This window comes from Rhinolophus sinicus, linkage group LG04, assembly GCF_036562045.2.
Source record: "Rhinolophus sinicus isolate RSC01 linkage group LG04, ASM3656204v1, whole genome shotgun sequence".
In the NCBI taxonomy this organism is placed as follows: domain Eukaryota; kingdom Metazoa; phylum Chordata; class Mammalia; order Chiroptera; family Rhinolophidae; genus Rhinolophus; species Rhinolophus sinicus.
The window spans coordinates 99,707,659-99,725,272 of record NC_133754.1 but is presented as its reverse complement, the minus strand read 5'-3'; the positions used below and the strand labels follow the sequence as shown (position 1 = coordinate 99,725,272).

At 42.7% G+C, this 17,614-nt stretch overlaps 1 protein-coding gene across 1 annotated transcript in view; it reads left to right on the top strand.

Annotated features, from left to right (window-relative positions):
* The window catches only part of FLT1 (fms related receptor tyrosine kinase 1), a 159,277-nt gene that overhangs the window by 34,037 nt on the left and 107,626 nt on the right, over window positions 1-17,614 (top strand). Inside the window, exons 4-7 of the mRNA XM_019736494.2 lie at window positions 11,008-11,132; window positions 14,491-14,653; window positions 14,760-14,896; window positions 17,370-17,544. Of these exons, the coding sequence (XP_019592053.2) occupies window positions 11,008-11,132; window positions 14,491-14,653; window positions 14,760-14,896; window positions 17,370-17,544 (600 nt within the window). The remainder of the gene's footprint in view (window positions 1-11,007; window positions 11,133-14,490; window positions 14,654-14,759; window positions 14,897-17,369; window positions 17,545-17,614) is intronic.

Here is a 17,614-nt window from a genome sequence, read left to right as displayed (position 1 = left end):
CCTCGTATTCACCTAGCGTGTTCCTAGGGTCTTCATCCTCAGCACCTGGTGGTACCCGCCAAACGTTCAAACTAGTCCTTCAAGAGAGAGCATTCCTGACACTCTCTAGGCTCCATACCAGAAAATTTTGGCGTGCCAGTTCTCTAGAGCAACATTGCTAGCAAAAACACAATTGTATATCACTAGGCATTGAGTACAACTACATAAATATTCAAAAATAATCAGAATGAACATAGTCTTGAATGAGCCATTTGGACAGAACCTAAGTCTTTGAAAAGTTAAAGTTGACTGAGGTAGAATTACGAAATCTCAAGATGGCAGTGAAGTCCAAAGGCAATAAAAGTGACCATATCCTCCCATTTTCCCCCTACAAGCAAGAAGTGTAGAAAATAGTACATTAAAACGTCATGGTTTTAAGGATTTTTAAAAAATCTCCTTTAAGTAATCTTTTAAGAAAATTCAGCAAGGGACTTTTTTAGGAGAAATCCCCTTCAGCTGAAAAGGCTTTAAGTTTCTGATATTTTATAACTTCCTTTAACTATGATAATGAAATGCTTGCCCTGCCCGGAAACGAGGAGGTGATCTGGTTGGGTCTTTACGGTCCTTGCCATTTTGATACTCTTGAGGTTTCCCTTACTATTGAAATTTTTCGTTGTTTTGTCGTCCGATGCATTTTTGCTGGGTTACCTTGGCAGTCCTCTTGGCTCACTCACTGTGCTATTCAAAATCAGTGACTCCTAAAAGCAAAAACACCCCTCCCTTCCTTCCTTCATCAAATATCAATTAATAAGCTATAGTTGAAACAACGTGATCCGGGTTCACCTAGGCCTTTGTAGACATTCCTTCCTAAGAGTGGGGGTCACACCCGGGTGCCGCTCAGGGCTGACCATGCTTCTGTGTACTGCGCACGGTGATGGCTTCATTCTCACAACAACTGCACGGGCTGTGCTGTCATTTTCATCTCCTTTCCACAGAAGGGCTAAGTCACTTGCCCATAGACCTCGTCACGTAACTAGTACATGAGAGAGGAGGCAAACCATGTTTTGCCTTAACCGCGTCTGTGTCAGGAGTTCATATTTATAAAACCCTTAGTTTTAGTGTTTGGCCTGCAGAGTGCACTGTACAGTGTCTACTCTTACTGCTTCTGCTACTGTCAGTATTACCATCTCTGAGCCTTGGTTTCCTCCTCTGTAAAGGACAAGAGCTGTTGCCTCCCGGGGTTGTTAGGAGATGAAATGAGCTCATACGCAGCACTGTGCCTACACTTAGGAGGGTCCGCCGGTAAGAGTTACATGTGAAAGGCACTGTGCCGGCAGAGCAGGAATTACAGATGGTCCTCGCAGCTTCCAAGGGGCCTATGGTTTGGAAGGGCAAATAAAACGGGTGACAGCCAACCATGCTGCAGGGCATTATGGGAAAACCTCAGTGAAAGGAGCATAGCGGAGGGACGGATGCTTGGCCGGGGGCACTTCCACCCCTCCCCGTCCCCTAGCTCTTCTGCCCTAGCTTACTCTCACTCATTTTTCAGGTCTCAAGTTAAACGCTACCCCTCTGGAAATCTCCCCAGGCTCCCCCAGGCTAGATTTGGTGCTTCTTTCCTTTCACAAGAACTGACCTCTCCCAGCTCTGTCTGGCTCACCGTGATTGCTCCAGCACCCGGCATAGGTCTGGGACATAGGGGTGCCCAAGAGAGCTTTGCTGGATGCAAGAAAGAAATGTGGGATTTTTTCATTTTATTAGTCTTACCTGGTGTTTTTGACTTCGATGAGGAAACTGAGGGCACCCTGAGCAAATGAGCCAAATGGGGGAGCAAAATCTTGTGACAGAATCGTGAGCCAAAAAATTTCCAATAGACTGACATAGTGAACTGGGATTCACAAAGTGAGATTTGATGGGAATGAGTGTAAAGGAGTGTAGTTGGCTGGGGACCCACAGAATACCTGAGTCCGGGGAGGCTGTGGTTGACGCAGCACTTACAAGAATGCAAATCCAGCCTTGGAGTGCAGTAATCCATACACAGTGTCCAGAGTAAAGTGGTGCTGGTCTCACTGCTTATGTTACACTTCAGGAGGGACGATGAAAACAGGAATTCCAAGGAAACTGTGTAACCCCTCTCAACCTCATTTTCACCATCTGTAAAATGGGCACCTGTCTCCGGGCTGTGAGCATTAAATAATTTGATGATTTATGATTTTCATTGGCAAGGAACAATCAAAGGAACTGAAATGTTTAAGAAAGGAAAGAACTGAGTGGGGAGGTAGAAGACATGATGTGATGGCCTTCTTCAAATTGTCCTTAGGTGAGAAAGAGATTAAGCTTCGTCTTTATAACCCTAGATGGTGAAATTACTATCTAAGAATGAAAGAAGTCAAGACAGGCAGATTTCGGCTTGACATAAGCTAATACTTTGTGACGTGTAAAGCTACCCAAAAGTGGAATGAACTGTCCTCGGCAGGGATGAGTTCCAGTGTGGAGGTATTCCAGCACCGGTCCCGTGCTCACGTGGGGGTGCTGGCAAACAGTGCCTCAGGCCTTCCACTGCTGAGATTCCGTTCGGGCCTGGTGTGTGTCACCATCCTTATCCGGCTCAGGTTCATTACGTATTTCATTTCATTTCATCCCAAGAACCCAATGGGATAAATTCTATTATCAGTCTCCTGTTACAGAAAAGTTGGAGAAATTCAATACTGTCTTCAAGCTTGCATGCTTTGCAAATTACCAAGTCAGGTTTTGGACCCAGGTCTGATTGACTCCAAAGCCCCTGTTCCTTCCAACCCAGCTCCCTCCGAGCTGTGTGTGCAGAATCAAAGGAGTGGGGGGAGGTGGGGCACAGTGCAGGGTTGCAAACTGGCAGCGTGCAGGCCAGATTCAGTTAACACACGTTTTGATTGGCAGGCATGGCACTTTTGGCTGCCAGTATTTAACAATTAGAGTTCACACCAAAATTTGATTTTCTACTTGTCTTTAAATATTGGAAACCAGCCACAGTGGCCCACATTCCCACTTGGAACAACTGGCTACAGCAAGCAGGCACTGCCCCTTTCCGTCATGGTCCCCACATTTCCAAATGCCACCACCCTTTCCATCTCTCACCCTGCTGCTCCCCTCATCTGCCTTCCTTGCCTGACCCCCAGAGGGATGTCACTGTGCTATGCCCCTGTGAACCTTTAAGTGAATGCAAAACAAATCACAAGTTTGGGAACAGGAAAGTGCCTGTCGCATTTTCCAGATGAGAAAGTTGAGCCCGAATCCCATGGTGGTGGCACAGGGCGTCCGGGCTGCCCCTCCACCCAGTGCTGCCTCCTGACCCCCCACTGCTCCACTCTGGAGGGAATGTTCTGATGGGAGGTACTGAGCTGCTGTCTAACAGAACCCGGTCCTGGCTGGAGACGGGAGGGACCAAGCCCCGCTGCCCTAAAGGATGACTGTACCCTTGGAAGGAATTTCATCTCAAGTCTATAAAACAGGACTTTCTCTTGTTCTTGAATTCATTATTATTATATATGAATCGATTTGTATATTTTATATGCTATATACAATATATATTATTAATATATATGCATATAATATGTATACCAAAGTTTTAGTATGGTCTATACATAAATACAAATACACTTTATATCTTCTAGATCCAAGTCCCTTTCAGATAAATAATTGGCAGATATCTTTTTTCCCATTCTGTAGGTTCTCTTTTCATTTTCTTGATGTATGTTTTAAAGCACAAGAGTTTTAAATTTTGATGGAGTACAGTTGATCTATGTTTTTCTTTTGTTGTTTGTATCATGTATAAGCATCCACTGCCCAATCTGAGATCTGAAGATTTACCTCCATGGCTTTTTTTAAGTTTTACTGTTTCAGCTCTTCCATTCAGGTCTTTGATCCATTTTGAGTGAACATCTGTGTGTGGTGTGTGATATGAAGGTCTGACTCTGTTTTTTTGTCTGTGACGTTGCTCCAGCGCCGTGTGCTGAAAAGACTATGCTTTCCCCCATGGAATGGTCTTGGCAACCTTACTGAAAATCAGCTGACCGCAGACTCCTGTGCTCATTTCTGCACTCCACTGATCTCCGTGTCTGTCCTTATGTCAGTAACACACTGTACCAATCACTGTTTTAGTAGTAACTTTTGAAATTAAGAAGTATAAGTCCTTCCACTTTTTCTTTTTCAAGATTGTTTTGGCTATTCTGGATTCTTGCAATTCTGAATTTGAGAATCAGCTTACCAATTTCTACAAATCTCAGCTGGGATTTTGATAGCGATTGCATGTAATTTATAGATCAAATTGGGGGAGCATTGGCGTCTTAACAATATTAAGTCTTTCAAACCATAAACATGGGATGTTTTTCATTTATATCTTTAATTTCCTTCCACAATTTTTTTTTTTTTTAGTTTTCAAAGTATATGTTACACTTCTTTTGTTAAATAGATTCCTTTATTCTTTTTCATGCTATTATAAATGGAATTTTCTCAGTTTCATTTTCCGATTGTTCATTGCATGTATATGGAGATAGAATTCATTTTTGTATATTGACCTTGGATCCTGCAATTTTGCTGTACTCATTTACGAGTTATAATAGTTTTCTAGTGGATTCTTTTTGAATTATATTTCTTTTTGAATCTGGATGCCTTTTATTCATATTTCCTGCCTAATTGCACTGGCTAGAATGCAGCGTTATGCATAATAGCCATTGAACCTCTAGTACTGTGTTGAATAAGAGTGGCGAGAGTGGACAACCTTATCTTGTTCCTAATCTTAGGCTGAAAGCACCCAGTGTTTCACCATTAATTACAATGTTAGCTGTTAGTTTTTTTGTAGATACCCTTTATCAGGTTGAGGAAGTTCCCTTCAGTCTTAGTTAGAGTGTTTTGTTTTGTTTTGTTTTGTTTTGTTTGGATTTTGTCAAATGCTTCTGCTGTTAAAATGATCATAAGGGTTTTGTTTTTTATTCTCCTGATATATTAGTGACATTAACTTTTGGATGGTAAATCAATCAAGCATTCCTGGAAAATATTCCACTTGGTCATGGTGTATAATTATTTTTATATGTATTCAGTTTGCTAGTAGTTTGTTTTTTTTTTTTGCATCCATATTCATAAAAGGTATTGATCTGTAGTTTCCTTTTGATATCTTTGGTTTTGGTATCAGGGTAATAATGGCCTCATAGAAAGAAGGGAAGGGAAGTGTTCCCTTCTGTTTTGTTTTTTAGAAAAGTTTGTGAAGAAGTCATATTAGTTGTTTGACAGAATTCACTTGCCATCTGGACCTGGGCTTTTCTTTGTGGGCAGTCTGATTACTAATTCAGTCTACTTACAGGTCTATTTGGGTTCCTGTTTCTTATTGAGTTAGTTTCAGTAGTTTATGTCTCTCTAGAAACTTGTCCATTTCATCTGTTATCTAATTTATAATTATTACAACTAATTTATTACAATTATAATATCCCTTTATAATGCTTTTGATTTTAGTAACGTTGGTAGTAATATCTACTGTTTCATTTCTGATTTTATTTATAATACTTGTCTTTTTTCTTTTCCTTGGCTTATCTGGCTAGAGGTTTGTCAATTGTGTTTATCTTTTCTAAGAACTAGCTTTTGGTTTCATGGATTTTTCTCCGGTTTTCTGTTCTCTATTTCATTCATTTCCACTCTAACCTTTATTATTTCCTCCCTTCTGCTTTGTTTAGATTTAGTTTGCAGTTCTTTACCTAGAGTTCTGAGGTGGAAGATTAGGTTATTAATTTGAGATCTTTTTCCTTTTTTTAATCTAGGCATACAGCTGTAAATTTCCCTCTAAACACTGTTTTAGTTCTATCCCATACGTTTTGGTATGTTGTGTCTTCAGTTTCATTCATTTCAAAGTATTTTCTAATCTCCCTTTTGATTTCTTCTTTGATTCATTAGTTATTTAGGAGTATATTGTTTAATTTCTACATATTTATAATTTCCCCAAGTTTCTTTCTGTTACTGATTTCTCATTCCACTGTAGTCAGAGAAAATACTGTATTATTTCTATCCTCTTCACTTTATTGGGGTTTGTTTTATGGCCTAGCATATAGTCTATCCTGGAGAATGCTCCGTGTGCACTTGAGAAGAACGTATATCCTGCTGTGATGAGTGGAGCGTTCTGTAGATGTCTGTTAGATCTCGTTGGTTATTAGTGTTGCTCAAGTCCTCTGCTTCCTTTTTGGTGTTCTGTCTAGTTCGATCCATTCGGAAAGTGGAATACTGAAATCTTCTATTATTGTTAAATTCTATTTCTCCCTTCATTTCTGTCAATTTTGCTTTATGTATTTTGGGACTCTGTTAAGTCAGCTATATGTTTATAATTATTATATCTTCCTGATTGACCCTATTATTATCATAAAATGCCCCCTTTATACCCAGTAACATTTCTTGTTTAAAAGTGTATCTTATCAATATTAGTATATATATTCAGCTGTCTGTGGTTGCTCCAAAGGTCTGTTTTGAATTCTCAAAGGTTTTGATGGGAAGAGTAAATCAGTGAACAAATTGCCTCTTTCCCCCTTTTTTGGCTCATATTTCAAATGAAATATTTCACCAATCAATAACCTTTCCTCAAGCACTAGGTCTGGTCCAAAGCACAAAGACCTGCGTGATGTGACAGCTCTTGTGTCAGAAAGAACCCTCTTCATGGGACTGCTAAATTCCTTGACCTCGTCTCTTTGTCCTCAATTAAAATCATAACCTCTTATAAAATAACCAGAAGTCCTCATGACCAGGACTTAGAAGTATGGAAAGTGAAGTTAAAGGGAAAAGTTTATAAAAATCATAGGAATAAACAAGTGCTAGGAAACAAGATATTTACTCTTGAAACATTCAAGTCAGAAAAGCTCCCTGAATTCTTTGGGTGATTCACTTGCTCCAAACCCAGTAGAACTCCCGGGTGACGCGAGTGGGAAATGGAGTGGAGTGAGGATGGCACGGGGGTCCTCTGTGTCTGTGTGCCTCAATGTGCCTGAGTGATTACTGCTTCCAAAGGGAAAAAATGCATTAACAATAGATGTGATGCCAGAGGGTCCTTGTCTGATCTTTCCCTGTGTCTGAGCCCACTTGTTGTTCTGAAGGATGAAGCCCAGGTACTCCCACTGGGCGAGGAAAGTTTGTATTCTGTGCCAGTTTCCTGTCACTGCTTTGAGCTCTTCAGAGTTCAGAGGGAGGGTGGCAGGTGGCGTGACCTCCACCTAGCTGTGTGTTGGCACGAGTCCCTGGTGACAGTGTGTCTGTGCCGCTGGTACACCGGCAATCTTTGGATCAGCGAGCTCTTCCTCACTTTCAACAACCAGCCAATGTGGTCTCAGGAAACCGCTTAGCAGTGGTAGCTGGGTTTGGAAGTCATTTTTAATTCTGTGACAAAGACAAATGTGTCTTATGGAAGCAGTAAGTGGTTTTACTGGTGATATTAATGGAACCGTGACCTCTTCTGTATCTATGGGCCTACAAAAAAAAAAAAAAAAAAATGTTTGTATTCTAATATGTCAGGCAAGTTCATTTTTAGCCCTTCCTTGAAGCAAACTGCAGAGGAAATATACTATTAATAAGCCCAGAGAATATTGTTTGTGAGTGTGTGTGTATCTCCAGTCATGAGCTCATGTACAAACATAGCAGACTGAGAATGCCACTGGGACTATGATACAGATGATGTTTCAATTGTGATGGGATGGACACCACTCATTGAAGTTCTGACATCTCTGAACAGAACCACAGTGGGTCCCGTGCTGAAATTGGTATTGGCTTACTGCAGTACAATTCAAGTGTTTGGGGGATCCAAAGGGACGAAGGGAAAGAAGAAATCCAAAGGAACGTAGCGCTTCTATTTTCATTCGCGATTGGCATTCATTAGTCCAGAAATGACTACACTGATGTTTACTATTTCCTACAGGAACTTTTATGCCAGTGTCCTTGGTTGAAAATGGTTGCTTAAGGAGACAGTAAATGAAATGTGAACGATTTATAGTTTAGTTACATGAATTAAACCATTTCCTGGTGTTTGTGTTTACCTTGGGACTCACAAAGGAGATAAAAATATAAACTCACAAAAGGAAGGAAAGGAATGGTCAAATAAAATCCCATCGTCCCCGCCCAACCAAATGTCCAGCTCAGCAATTTTATTTCAGGGAGGAACTTGGTGCTGATAAGTGAGTCTTTGTCTCTGTATAATTAACGTTTCCTCTCTGCATATGCTACCGGACTACACTCATAAGCTCAACTATTACCTGTGAGAGCAAATGTCCCCTTCTATTACATGGAACAAAACTAAAGTAAATCAAATGCAAAATTGATAGTTTTCGTCAAGTAAAAATGGATGGTGCTTTATAATTTGAGACTTAAATTCAATAATTAAAAATGTTATAACAATCATTCTAGAATCTGAAATGAAAAGGTAATTAACAACCCATAAAGTCATTACTCAAATATAATTATTAACATTTTACATTGCATCTTTTTTTGGTTCCACTTTATGACTATATACTTAAACATTTTTATAGTTCAGATCAAGAATATAATTTTTGATTCCATGTATCCCGACCCCTTCTCGCCATAAGTTCAACTCTTTCGTAATAAGAAAAGTAGAAGTTAACACACATACAGTACTATCTGCCAGGCACCATTTTAGGTGCTTTATACACATCCATTCATGTAAGCCTCATTATAACCCCTTGAAGTAGATTTTATGGAAGAGGCACAGAGGGTGAAATGATTTGCTGGAGGCCTCAGCACTGAAGGGGCAGAGCCAGGTTTCAGACCCAGGCTGTAAAGGGTGTTTTCTTAATCTGTGATCTGTAGTGTCCCTCTAACAACAACCCTTGGAATGGCCCTCCCGCTGATCAACCTCTTCTCCGAATTCCTCTCACACTAGACAGTATGACATGGCACTTACTTTACCCCTAACGTGGGAAAAATCTGCCCCACTATGAAAAACAATTGCCACCTACCGCTCTTCCTGTGGGGAGCCCGCCTCCAAAAGGAGGAGGCTGGAGATCCAGCCCTAAGGGTGACAGCCTTGGGCTGGAGATCGAGAGAAACTGGCCTCCAGTCCTGGTTCTATTCACACTCAGCTTCACCTGTTTTCTCAACTATGAAACGATGGGGTTGGACAGTCCTTCATTCATTTATTGGCTCGTTCATTCATTCATTTAATACACATTAGACATTTTCCCTCTATTTCCTCCCCTCTAGAAATTCATCATCCAATGTGTAGCCAGAGATGTAAACTGCCCGTTCAGCGTCAGCATACTGAGTGTTATGAGAGGAGAATGCGGGCTGCTGGGAGAGCCCCCAGGACCATGGGCTGGCGGAGGGGTGTGAGGAAGGGGCTGGCCTAGCAAGACTCCCCAGACCACAAGTCAGAATCATTTCGGCATCTAGGGGTATACGAGGTGGGCTGTGGTGACAGGATTTCTCTTAGGCCCTCTCTAGTGTCAAACTACCCCATCTTCAGCAGGTCACAGCAATGTCACTTTTGTTGGGGGGGGGTGCTTAAAACTACAGAAATTTTCTCACATTTTGCAAACTGAGATCTGAAATTGAGGTCATGCTCCCTCTGAAACCAGTCGGGGGGCCCTTCGTTGCTGCCCCCAGCCTTCTGATGGGTGCTGGCTGTCCTTGGCTTCCCTTGATTTGTAGCTTCCTCACTTGTCTCTGCCTCTGTCATCTAGCATTGTCTCCTGTGTGTCTGTCTTAAGATGGCCATCTTTGTATAAGGGCACCAGTCATATCAGATCAGGGACCCACCCTACTTACCTGCCAAAGTAATTACATTGGCAATGACCCTATTTGACCCAAATGAGGTCCCATTCTGAGGCACTGGGGCTTAGGACTTAAACACCCCATGGGGGGCTTCATAGTTCAACCCCTAACAATCTCTGGCGCCCCCACTATGTCTAGGCAACCACTGCCTACTCACTGCTCGTTTCTCTAACTCATTCTCTACTCTGAGCTTCCTCAACTCCAGCAAACCAGGTGGGGGCTTGCTTAGTTCTTTCGGGTCCACACGGAGAGAGTTAGCACAGGACTTCTTTCCATGTGGGCAGATCGGGCTGGAACCAAGGGGGGCAGATGGGGACACAGTGACTCCTGAAGAGATTGCTGTCAGCAGACTGCCAAGGGCAAGGGCATGGCGCACTGAGGATGTTTCTAAAAGGATCTGATGCTCATTCTGGTCCCCAGAGGAATTACAGGGATGCTGGACAGGTGGTTTGAAGCCTTCTGACCTCTGACTGGCCAAATGCCATAGTTTTTAAGGGTGCTCTCTTGGTGACGATGTAAAGCCTTTCCCAGACGACTCCACGTGCACTTGCTCATACTTTTCTATTAGTAGAGAAGTGGTGCTTCCTAAAGAAACGGGCCCAATATACGTGTGGAGTAAATGCAGCGTTCCCACTGCTTCTCCAGCCTCTCCTCGTCTCCGGTCCTCCCAAGTATCTCAGACTTCCACATTCATTACTAGTCTGCCAGGAAAGGTCTAGAAAACCTTGAAGTCATGCTTTGGTCATTCAAATGCTAATCTCCCCCAATTTGACACCTTCGCATCACTTCCATCTGCGAGGTCTGTACTCCAAAGACAGCTGACCATTGCACCTCCCTTTGACTTCTTACAAAGGCTCCGGAGGGGGCTTCCGGAAGCACTTAGCATAGCTGTGGCAAGAAGTGTATGCAGAATATTCTCCTTTCTCTCTCACTTGCATTTTTATGGCTTTTCCCCACCGTGGTCTAAACAGCGCCCCTCCCCTAATCACAATTGCGTATGAGGCCCTCCGAGAAACCTGATCATAGACCAAGACCTGAATAAGCAATTCAGTTTTATTAGAGAAGCAATCCTCTGGGCAGAAACTGCCGATTTCAGGGAAAAGGACACGACTGATGGGTGGCAGCGAGGGGAGAAGGATGTACGGCAGCAGTGCCCATGTGGCCCCACCAGCGACAGGGTCTAGATGCTCGTAGCACAATCGTTTATACACATGTGTATTTTTTCATTTTCTTCCCACTCAGATGCAGGTAGACCCTTTTTAGAGATGCACAGCGATATACCTGAAATTATCTACATGGCTGAAGGAAGGGAGCTCGTCATTCCCTGCCGGGTTACGTCACCTAACGTCACTGTTACTTTAATAAAGGTGAGATTGAGCAATGCCATGCAGAATATTTTTACTGCAAATGAGCATGATGAATTTTTAGAGACTTTATATCTGTGGAATAATTTTCTTACAGACATTTGGGCCCCTCAGTGGACTTTTTATAGCATCTGTTTACTATAAAGCCTAAGTGCTAGGAGCTAGTATTTAAACGGAATAAAATGATAATGTGTTGAACACAAATCGACGAGAATAATGAAAGAACGAAATCAGGAACATTTTTGTATTTGCCACAAAGCCAAGGACTTGCAAATGTGAGAAAAGCCAATTCTACTGCTCACACCAATGAATAACTCGGCAGAGGTTAACCCAGATTTTTGTTGAAGACAGAAGTCAGGCCTCCAGCTTCCTGCACACGGAGTGCGCACCTTCCCTTCCTCCAGCTGGGAAGTTCCTGCTGACAAGACACTTATCGCCTGCTGCGCTCAAAGCTTAGCCTCTTGGGGGAAAAAAGAGGGGAAAATGCTATCCATGAGATTTTTTTCTCCCTATTATGGTGTAAATTGTGCATGTGGAGAAGGAAAAAGATTTGGGTAGAATCTAATAAAGATAAAAAATGAAAACGTGACATTCCAGCTAATTCATTGGAGTTTAGGAGTACACTAAGAATGGGATAAAAACGCCTAAAATGAAAACCTGTAATGACTCCTGAGAGCTTAGAGCTTTAGGAGGAGAGTTCAGGCCATCCCAACAGCACTGGCCCTGCCCAGCACTCAGAGCTGCTCACAGTGTGTGGGGGACGGTCCGCTGGAGAAGTTTAGCATGGTTTTCAACACCACCTGCTGACCCTGAATCCTGAAACGTGATGGAGGCAGCTCCCTGTCTTCTTCCTTTGCATTCACTCTCCTATGGTGTTAATCTGACTTACGCCCTCAGTGCAGTCCATCAGAGACAGCTTTGGGCTTCCATTTTATCTGTGTGTCATCACCAGGAAATACAAAATCAGCTAGAAACAGCAGAGGAGTCTAACTCCATTGGTGGAAGAAAACCCTGAGGTTCCCAGGGAGTGAGGGACTTCCCTGGCCATACTGGGCACTGGAACCCATAACCGCCCTTTTGTGGTTGTTAGTTGGCGTAAGAGGAAGACCAGAGTGGTTAAGAGCAGAAGCCGGGGCCTCCCTGCCTGGCTTCTTACTACCCTGCACTTACCTGCTGGACAAACTGGCCATTTACTGAACCTCTCTCCACCTCAGCACCCTCATTTGAGATGGGAGTGACTGTTAGCAAGGCTCACTGAGGTCATCTGTGATAAGCACTTAGAACAATGCCTGGTGCCAGGGAAGACCTAGTCAAGGGTTAGCCATTACCATGACTTCATCTGGCAGTTTACTACCCAATACTTGATTTATTAGCAAGTCACTGCTATATGACAGATAGGGAACAAAGCAAGGGGATACGAAACTTCTGGTTCATGTAAGCCCCTTGCCTCTCTGCCCTAAGGCAGATCTGTTGCAAAGAACAGCCCCAAATTCCCACATGTAAAATTTGGGTGGGGAGGAGTTTATTTACTCTTGTTTCTCTACCTAAGATCTATGACAGAGAGAGAGAGACAGAGAGAGGAGGCCTAGAGCATAAAGTTCTAACAGGGATCTCGGTTTGACACATATATATTGAAAATACTTTAACGTATTGCATATGTATGCTGGTATGAAGTTAATATGAAGTCTTTCCCTGCCACTTGTCTTATTTATTGTCCCTTTTCTTCAAATTTGCCATCCCTGTCCCCTGCCCGTGCCTGCTTTGGCAGAGCCGCCATTGGCTGGAAGACAGGTCTCCCGGAGAGTACTTTCTCTCACAGCCGCCCATCTGTCTGCCTCCTTATGACACATGCAGCCACTTCATAGACTTTTGCTATTTTAGTTCTTGTCAGCTAGAAATAAAGTTACTTTGTCAATGAAATACTACCAGGGGCAGTGATGCCTAAACGAGGGTAAGATACACTTTAGAGGAAACGTTACTGTATCTTTAAGTCGTGCTGAGGAAATCCCTCTGCGAACCTTTCAGATTCAGCATGCGCTTGTTTTCACACATTTTTAAAGCATCACAGATGTCAATCCCTGACTTAAATTTTGCTGATTTTTTCCCCCTTACTAGCTTGTATCAAATTAGAAGAGAAAGTTCTTTTTCCCCATTGAATGCAAAGCATTCCTAATTTTACAGGTAGAAACCTGACTTATTTGCTAAAACACGAAAGTACCTTTCAGTTGCTTTCAATTCTTCATAATGCAATTCACTTCAGAGCCAAGTAACATTCAGGTAACATATTCACATATCCAGCATTTTCACTGGAAGAGACTCTGGGAAGAGAAATCCAGCCACAGGACCACAAATCCCAGCCAGATTAGCTCCTTCAACAAGCAACATAAATAAATGATAAATGGCTAGAGTGATGTAAGGTACACTTTTTGAAAGAAAATAGAAAAGATTTGGAACTTCTTCATGACAGTTAGGGCTTTCCATTGTAATCTCTTGTGGGGAGGTAATCTGATTTTTTCCCCTCCTTTTCCACATAGGGATAAATCATAGTGGCAGCAAGAGGGTGGAGCTTCTGAAAGTGGGCGGGCAGCAGCCTGGCGTCAGGGAAGCTGGCCGGGCCCTTCTGTGGAGCAATGGCTCTTTATAACGCCTAAGCCCAAAGTGGACAGTTTATATTGTAGTTTAAAAATTAAGTCCTTGGTGTCTAGAAGATATAAGGGGAGAATCAAACCCTGGATTCCTTCCCTCTGTTTGCCTCTGTTGGTGGTCGTCTTCACTGTCAGCGGTCTCAGCTTTGGGTGGGGGGTGGTTCCCTCCGGGGCCAGTCGAGGCCCTTGGCCTTCTCAGAATGATGAGAATGCCAAGTGAAAGTTCTGACTCTCGGAGGACCAGGACTGATTTCTAGCCCTTTTGAGACCGTCACCTCTTAGTAAATCATGCAAAATGGGAGGACAAGTTATGACTTGTTAACAACTCTCCCCACTGGGAAACATACTAATTGGTTTCTCTATTGAGCATCAGGCCAGTTTTTCACAAAGGCTCCCAGAGGCCAAGGGACACGGCTCCCACCAGAAGTCGGACATGACAACTAGGCCCTTCCTTTTACTATAAAGTATCCTCCGTGAGTGCAGTTTGTTGCTACGGCCGATAACAAATGCTCATCCTTATCCTAACTGATTATAATAATAAATGTAGGTCTTGCTACATGCAAAGAAAACTAAAGAACCCCTTAAAGCCAATCAGATGTTTTTTAACCTGTGCTATTTTTATTTTAGATGAAAATTATGTTTTCACAAACTATTAGGGAAACACTATTGCCACAGTGTTGATATGATTTTGTTAAAGCATGCCTCTTCCTTTTCAGTTTCCACATGACACTCTGATCCCTGATGGAAAAAGAATAACCTGGGACAGTAGGAAGGGCTTTATAATCTCAAATGCAACATACAAAGAAATAGGGCTTCTGACCTGTGAAACAACTGTGAATGGACATGTGTACAAGACAAACTATCTCACACATCGACAAAGTAAGTGATATTCCAAAGGTGTGAACACGAGCCAAAATGCTCAAGGGTTTAATCTGCTTAATGAAAGCTTGACGTTAAAAAAAAATGTGATTTCTTGTGCTTTCAGACAATAAAATCATAGACGTCCAGATGAGCCCACCCGGCCGGGTCAAGTTACTGAGAGGTCATACTCTTACCCTCAATTGTACTGCCACCACTGCCTTGAATACGCGAGTTCAGATGACCTGGAGTTACCCTGGTGAAGTGAGTGACCCATATTTCTATTTCTTCTGTAGGATAGTATTTATTTTTAGTAAGTGAAATGCCACTGAGTTTTTGCGGTGGGAAAAATCAGAATATTCTGACTCCTTTGGCAGGTTGAGTCAATAAAGAAGCTTTGGGTTTGGTTTAGGTGCTTTCTTTGCCTGGCATTTCATGAGTCTGATGTGTGTAGATATGGTCTTTTGATGTCCGGAGGTTTTTGTTTTGAAGTGTATAGGCTGGTATTTCTATTGCATGATTCTGGGTGGAAAAGGGGATTGTTTCATCCTTGGAAACTGTTCTCTAGGATTTAGAGATGAGAGAGAAATTTATCACTCAATGCCAGGCAGGGACTATCTTTTGTAACAACAGCAACAAAAAGTTGTTGTCAGCACATTCATTGAAGATACTGGTAGACAGTCAGGCACCTGATTGGAGCATGTTTGGAAAAGATAATACACCCCAGCCATCCAGTGTTCCATTTGTTAAGTGACAAAGGAGCAATTCTGTCTTTCAGAAAAATGAGAAGAATGAAGCCTGAATTGGGTTCCCTTATTCAAATTAAACACCCTTGCGAACAATCATCATTTTTAAAATGTGTAGCTGGAGAATCTATGATAAACTGTTCAGAAGCTTTGACAGTAGTTCCAGCCCGTTTCTTGTGTCGGTCAGCGTGATTTACGTGGCGTGTCCCAACTACACTCATTTGTTGTGTCATTCAGACTGCCCCATCACCAAGTTCACTTATGATTAAATTATGTACGAAAGATTAATGCATCAGCCCCAAGCTATTGTTTTTCACCAACATTTCTTGCCATGGAAATAGACTAACTTAGCAACAAAAAGGTGTAACAAATGTCCTGTAGGGACACATTAAGAACTCACTAGTCATAAATATTTTCTAGAAAGTGGTATTCACTTCATTTAAATAGAAATGCTATGACTTTTGACAATATTTTCTGGGTTTTGATAGAGATTAGATATTCTCAATAAATCAATATTCTCAATAAATACCAAGAGAAGAAACTTTCATCCTATTAGCGTTGCCACTCTCAGTATGAGTCCACATCTATTGAAAGCCAGTGGCCTGGAATGGCACCCTCACGCAGCACTCTCTGGGATGGAAATATTCTGTATCTCTGCCATCTATGACTGTCACCAGACACAGCTAATGAGCACTCAGAATGTGGTTGGTGTGACTGAGGGACTGGACTTTTTATTTTGTTTACGTTTAATGTAAATAGCCACATGTGGCTGGTGGCTGCCATACTGGACAAAGCTGGTCTAAACCGTAGGACCAGTTGTTTTCTGACCAGGCAGAAACAATACTCATGTTACTAAAACTTGGGAAGGAAAGTGCCCAAAGGGAGAAGGGAGAGGCAATCCCTACACAATTGAAGTTGCTTAAAAGGCCCTCCCTCTGTTATGTTAGTGGATTGAGCCTCTGATATTTGATGGTGGACTGATACCTTCTCTCTGGTTACTGCTGAGAATGAAGAAAATGGCCTAAACACGTTCCACCAGGGCACTAAAAGGACAGGTAGGTCGAACTTATCAAACATGGCATAGAGGAGAGCTAAATTCAAGACTCAAAGATCAGTTTGGACACACTGGACAGCTTCCAGAGTCTTTTTTCTATGCCCCTTTATGGTGAAGGAGGGAAGGGAGGAAATAACATATGTGTTATACAAGAAAAAAAAAAAAAAAGAAAGAAAGAAAGAAAAGGAAGGAACAATTAAAGGAAAAGTCAATGTGATCTCATTTTCTCAAAACTGGGAGCATTGCTGTGGCCAGTTCAGAGCCTAGAGCCCTGTGGCTGGTCTCCCTGAAGCAAACATGGGGCAACAGTCCCCAAGAGTTGGAGAAGCTTGTGTGTTTCCAGATCCAGTCAGTGGGATTTAGCAGAAATTGGCAAGCATTGCTCAAATGGTGAAATAACGAAACTGGGAGTGTTACACCTTAGTAGCTGTGGCCAGGACTCATTCATTATCTTTTCCTTCAATTCAAGTAAGGAAGCAGAACACGCACATGGCGATTTACTAAGAAACACTGTCACTAAGCCAGACACTGACAGTGACTATTGCTTGTGTCTGTGTGTGACATCCATGCCTAGAGAACATGTTGCTGTTTAGGGACGTGTGTGTGCCAGAAGGAAGTCTCCAGATTTCTTCTCCCAAGACCTAGTTTCTGGCCTGCTTCGGCCAGCATGTCTGTCACCTCAGTAAAGGGACCCCGCGCATGTCATGGGGTTGTGGTGAGACACCATAGAGCTAGTGTCTGTGAAAGTCCACCTGGAGGAAAGGAGGGGCTCGATCAATGCCTCTGTGGCCACAGCTGAAACACACCCAGACAGAGACGTAGCTTCCAGACCCCTCGTTTCAAGTGGGTTGTCCATCTTGGGAATCATCTGGGAAGTGCTATCAGTTGAAGCATGAGCAATTACTACTTCTACATTTGTTATACGGTTTCCTTCTAGACAAATAAGAGAGCCTTGACCAAGCAACGCATTGACCAGCGCAGTTCCCGCACCATCGTGTTCTACAGCGTTCTCACTATCGACAACGTGCAGAGGGCGGACCGAGGCCCTTACACCTGCCACGTGAAGAGTGGCCCATCCTCCAAATCGGTGAACACCTCAGTGCACGTGTACGGTAAGGACCCGTGCTCTGCTTCGAAGTGGTGTGGATCTGGGTGGTTCTCTAAACAAGGACATTTCCTCTG